General features: G+C 42.5%; 1 protein-coding gene across 1 annotated transcript in view; it reads right to left on the reverse strand.

The window, feature by feature from the left end:
* PAPPA2 (pappalysin 2) overlaps window positions 1–6,000 on the reverse strand; it is a 281,009-nt gene that overhangs the window by 51,341 nt on the left and 223,668 nt on the right. The window contains exons 17-19 of the mRNA XM_024758833.1: window positions 4,851–5,019; window positions 3,309–3,444; window positions 1,089–1,198 (exon numbers count right to left, since the gene is read on the reverse strand). Of these exons, the coding sequence (XP_024614601.1) occupies window positions 1,089–1,198; window positions 3,309–3,444; window positions 4,851–5,019 (415 nt within the window). The remainder of the gene's footprint in view (window positions 1–1,088; window positions 1,199–3,308; window positions 3,445–4,850; window positions 5,020–6,000) is intronic.

The following is a 6,000-nucleotide window of genomic DNA, read 5'->3' on the forward strand; positions in this document are numbered from 1 at the left end:
TGACATTTGAGTAAAATTATGAAGGAAGCAAAGGAGCAAGACATGAAGATACCCAGGAGAAGAGCATTCTAGGCAGAGGGAGCCACGGGGCAAAAGTCCTGAGGTGGGAGTGTGCCTGTTCAAGAATTAGCCAAGAGCCACTGTGGCAAGATTAGAGTAAGCCAAGGAAAGCATATGGGAGAGAAAGTCAGGAAGGTAAAGGTGGTCAAAGGAGGCCACGGAACTGAGAACCCAGGTGTGGGAAGGACCCAGTGTGTGCATGTTGAAATCAGTAAGAGTCATGCCAGGAATATTAGGTAAAGTGACTGTGAGCCAGGAGCTAAAGTGGTTAAAAAATCAGGGGAGGGAGTGAACTGAGGGTCAGAAGATGACAGCTGCACTGAGGCTGGTGAGTGCTTTATTTTGTTGGCATTAGATTCAAATGTGGGTGATTTTAGGGAGGAGGCAGGGAGAAGAGTTTGGAAGTGGCATTGAGGAGACAGGAGGACATCTGCTCCTCTCCCAGGCCCAGAGACAGGAGGGGTGTGAGAGAGAAAGTAGGCACCAGTGGACCCTGCAGGGAGGCAGAATCCTCAGGGTTTCAAATGAGGATGAAAATGAATGGAAAGCTCACAGATGTGATGGATCTCGCTCATGACTGACTTTGAATATCAGAGGTTCCAGAGAGGATTTGGGGGTTTAGAGAGAGTGGGAAATGGAGGCAGGAAAGGTAACTTTCCTTACTTCCTCTAGTCATTCTCTCCCTGTTTTCAGTTTTATTTTCATCTTTTCTAATTTATTTTCCTATTTTTTTATTAGTGGTAATTTTCTCCTTCACTTTCCTTCCTGTATTATCATTCTTTATGTCTCTGAGTCTTCCTTCTATATTATCTTTTAAACTTTCCTTTAGATATTGGTCATCTTTTTTCTCAAGCTTTTCTCTTTTTTCTTCTTGATTTTCAATCCTTCTCTCTAGGAATGATCCATGCAGTTGTTTGCTCTAAGGATGCTTTGAAAGCCTCTGAAATTACTCCAGGGAATAATGCTGCCAGTTGAGAATTGTTCAGCAGTCTTACATCCTCGGCACATAAAAATGATCCTTTCCTCACCTGGACTTTGACAGGTTCCATCCAGTGCTCCAGAGTGTCAGCAGTGACGTTCGCAGGAAGGATTACGGGATCGCTAGGGGGGATTATACACGATGGGGAACACACTGCACCTGAAGGAACAGAAATTTACAAAAGAGACTTGAACTTCCCACATCTCAGTCTTTTACATCTTGGAATCATTAGCTTTGATTTTTCTTTCTTTTTTTTATTGTTTTTTTTTTTTTTTCTTTTCTGCTCACGTCTTTTTTAAATAAATAAATAAATAAATAAATTTGTTTATATATTTGGCTGTGCTGGGTCTTCGTTGCTCCACACGGGCTTTCTCTAGTTGCGGCGAGCGGGGGCTACTCTTCATTGTGGTGCTCGGGCTTCTCATTGCGGTGGCCTCTCTTGCTGTGGAGCACGGGCTCTAGGCGCGTGGGCTTCAGCAGTTGTGGCTCGCGGGCTCTAGAGCGCAGGCTCAGTAGTTGTGGCGCACGGGCTTTGCTGCTCCGCGGCATGTGGGATCTTCCCAGACCAGGGCTCGAACCCATGTCCCCTGCATTGACAGGCGGATTCTTAACCACTGTGCCACCAGGGAAGTACAAAAACAATTGCTTTCTACGTTGTAGGTCACCTCATTAACATGGTCATAGGCAGGGTCGATACTCATCTACTGTGTACCACCTGTAGGGATATTCCTACACTAACTAGTAAAGAGCCACTTCCGCAAGTTAACTCCCTTGGCCCAAGTGCCCTTTCTCCTTCTAGTCCAATATACCCCCTCCTCTGGAATCCCTGAATCTCTGTATGACTTAGCAATAAAAGATTTAATTCCTGGTCTCATAGACCTCCAATACCCCACTCCAGGACTCTGGCCAGCCAAAGTCTACCCGGATTTGTTGATGCCTTTTAAGTACTTTTAATACCATTTCTGCTCATATAATTTCCTGGAAGCTTATGACTGCGACATCTACTACCTAAGAACTTTACTAGCTGGGGAAGAAATGGCCCAGAAATCATGAAGGTGGATTTATAATGCCCGCTAGACTGAAGATCATTACACAGGCAGCCAAGAAACCTACGTGATTAAAAGAGGAAACAAGGGGAAATCAGAAGCAGAGATTTTGGTCATATGTTGGCCTTTTAAAGAAAAATCTTGCTTTATTTCTTTGTATGTGGTGTCTTAAGTATCTTCTAAAATTCTATTCAAAGAAGGCAGACTCTCAGGGTTCTCTATTTCCTCATCTAAAGATTTTGATGATCTCCAAGTTTCTTTTCAGCTCACACTTACCTCTATTAATGTTTTTTGCTGACTTGTATAATAACTCAAAGAGTTACATGACTCTTAAGGACTCTATATACGTGTGTGTGTGACATATTAATGTAAAAATTAGAGGGTGGGGAGATAAGAATTTTCTCATCAGACACCACACAAGAGGCATGGTCTCAGCATTCCGCTACTCCTTGCCTGACCTTAAGACTTCTCAGTGCAAAGAGCAACTTGAAGACGGTAAAGAACGTTCTCAGAAACTAACAAGCTTTCTCATTAACTCAAATGATACCTACTGGCATTACAAACGTTAGAATGACTTGGAAAATTACTCCTTGCTTGTACAATTCAAAACGTCGGGTTAATCTCACAAAGTTTTCCACAAACAGCATCCCTCTTCTATGATGCTTAAGTCCAGCCAGAGCAAATTTAAGTCAACTTGACTTTCAATCGACCCTGGCCACAGAGACTTTTAATTTCAATGACTGCTTTAAGAAGTTACCCCTAGGTTCTGGAGCCTAATCCCCTGTACAGAAGGAATGGCTGCTGAGCCAGGCAAGCTAGGCAATTTCAAATTGTTCCTTTCAGGAACTCTCTGCTCCAGTAACGACAGCAGAGAGAATGGAGGAGGCGCCCAGCACATGCGTGGTGTGCGTCTACACATTTCCACCTTTCCTCTTAGAACTACTACTCCTGCCACAAATCAATCCACTTTTCAGCCTGCTGCGAAATGGGTAACGTGACCAGACACTATGCAAATGGTTCAGCAGCGGCAACAACATTACACATGAGTGGAGGAATAAAAAAAACATAAATTTGTCATAAATTTCATTTTTACTGAAGCAGCTAAGAGTCAACTTGAATTTCTATCCACTCCTCAGGGAGAACAATGGATCTGCTTCAAGATCCAGCCAGTCCTAGTTAAGGATTACTTGGGAGCAGGAGTCAGCATCCCTTCCCAAACATACCAATCCTGTATCCCTGTTCACACTTGTACTCCATGAAATTCAGCTCCGAGGCGGGTGGTGGGCATTCCCCTTGCAGGTTCTCACATAACTTGAACTCCTCGGTCCACAGTCCCTCCTTCGTGCAGAGGATGGGAAGCTAGAATATCAAAAGTCAAACACATGTACCTTATTGTTTTGCTAACTTCTTTTAGAGTGGGGGAAAAGGTGGTCTGATTAAATGGTAGTGTTCTCCAACTTCTAGAACCTGGACTAAAAGACAATATTGAGATAATAAACCATGTTGTTTCTGACCACCGCCTCCCCCGCCGCAAACAAAAAGTCAAGACGAGATTTTGCTGTTTTGATGTGAAGGAATCATGAACAATTTTGTCATTAATAAAATTCATTAACAATGTGTTTTCCTTTGGATGTAAGGATACGGTGAGCTATCAACAGTAGCCCATGTATTCTGAGATAGTTTTTGGAATTTTTTTCCCCGATGGTGGTGTTGTTTTGCATTGATCCATTCATATCTATCCCACAGATGCTGCTTGTGGCAAATGTCAGATTTTTTTCAATATGAGCTTGAGCCCGTAAAACTAATTCATAATTTTTCTGGAGGTGCTTTTTGCCTTTCTGCTTGAATGGAAACATCATAGATGCTTTTGATCTCACCAAAGTTCTAGTCCCTTTCTCCACATGTATGCTGGTTTGTGTAACTCTTGGCTTCGCATCCCCAGCAATCACAAAGTATACTATAGGCAGAACACAGAGAGTAGCACTAACTCACAAACCCCAAGAAAGTAAGATTTTAGAATTACAATAACTCTCCCTTCATCTGGCCAACTCCTTGACTCCTTAAACAATCAGTGCAAACAGATGTGTTGATTTCTAAGGGGTCTCATTTCATGGAGTATTCTTTTCAAATCTGTCCTGCAGTGTTTACCTTGGAGTACTGGACACTGAGATAAAGGCATGTTCCAGGAGAGCAGTCAAGGTCATTGATCTTTGCCTAGGAAGTCTGCTTAACTTCCTGTCTCGTGTATGTGTGTGGTACTTGAAAAGATTCTAAAATAAAATTGATTTTAGTCACATAACCGTGATAAGACTGTAGGTGTTGCTTGAGACCTCTCACGCCAAAATCCTAGGGAGAAGAATAGTCAAACAGCGCGTTCCGCTTTGCCTTTGCTGAGGAATTCGTGTTTCTGTTCAGGACTCTGTTCTGTTAAAAAGTGTAATACCAGCATTTCTAGCCAAGTTAGATCAGAGGAAATCACATTGCCAAATCAGAATCCCAGCATTTTTCCAATTTACCCAGGTACCCAACCCATCAGGTTGTTCTTCTTATCCAAGAGGAAGTTCTGAAGTCAGGAGAGAATATTCCAAAAACGTGGCCTCTTTTGAATTCCCTATCAAATAATATCAACACCCCTGGTTAGAATCCCAGCTTGGTAAGGCCCTGCCTGTTGCAATTCATTTAGATCATTTCTACGGAACATTCTTGGATTGGTCACCAAGACTAGAGCACAACCTGATCCAATATAAAGTTCAAGTCATCCTTACCCTTTTACTTTCCTCGTTACAGTTGAGCACACACTGGCTGTTGAGCTCAAAGCCGTTGGTGCATTCATACATGCCTTCAAAGACAGGAGATGGGGGCTCACACACCACTGGGACGCAGCTGCCTTGCTCCCAGATTCCATCTTCCAGGCACTGGATCTTCAGGAACTTGCTGATAAGACATAAAGCAAAATAGCCCATCAAAATCCCTCAAGGAGGTTATGGGAGAAGACTGGACCCTCAGTAACATGGGCTAAGGATTAGCAAATAGACAGGGGCAGTTGGGTCTCGTTAGCCAAATGTCATACCTCTCTAGTCTAATCTCTAAGTCATGGAAGTAAAAATAGTAATGTGCACGTAATAGCAGTGATCACATTAGCTGTTATATAGTAATATTTTGTAGATTACTCTCCAGAGAGTTTTTATAACTATCAGAGCAGCATCTAGACTTTTTCAGTTGGGTTTTCATTAAGCTCTTCATCTTGGAGCAGTCTCACACCCAAGTGCACTTGGAAAATACCTGGTAGGATGGAGTACAGAAATGATTATCACACACTCAGGGGACTAAACGGAAGTCATTTGAGGATCATCAGTGTTAATATGGCAATGTAATCAATGAAGCTGCCAATATTTATTGGTTCTCCAAAGAGGGGAGAAGATACAGCAGTAGGGGTCTTCTTAAAACAGAGGCTCTTACCCTGAACTTCAGAAGAGCAAGAGCCTCACTGGAAATGACTATGGCCATTTTGTTTGCTTACAAGTCCATTTTTTTCTTGGAAAGCATTCATAGCTTTCGTGAGATTCTCTGAGTAGACACGACTCCACAGTGTCCTGGAAGAACTGCCCTTCCTTTGCATGCACAGATGTGGCCTCCAACCAAAGAGACTGCATTTGTGGTGGACAGTAGTCAACAGAATTAGGTTTTGCTGCTGCAAACTCCATCCCGTTCCCCTTCTAACTCACTGCCAAACTGAAGGTGCTGTCCATTTTGTTGTTTTAATGCATCCACTTCTGATTCAGAACATAAGATAAGCTTGTGATTCTAAAATAGAAATAATCCTTTGACCCCTCATTCAACCACACGGTGGCCTTAAATTTTTATTTTCCAGTATCACGATGTTTTTTTTTTTTTTTTTTTTTTTTTTTTTCTAAA

Source organism: Neophocaena asiaeorientalis, unplaced genomic scaffold, assembly GCF_003031525.2.
Source record: "Neophocaena asiaeorientalis asiaeorientalis breed wild unplaced genomic scaffold, Neophocaena_asiaeorientalis_V1.1 scaffold182, whole genome shotgun sequence".
NCBI classification, from domain to species: Eukaryota; Metazoa; Chordata; class Mammalia; order Artiodactyla; family Phocoenidae; genus Neophocaena; species Neophocaena asiaeorientalis.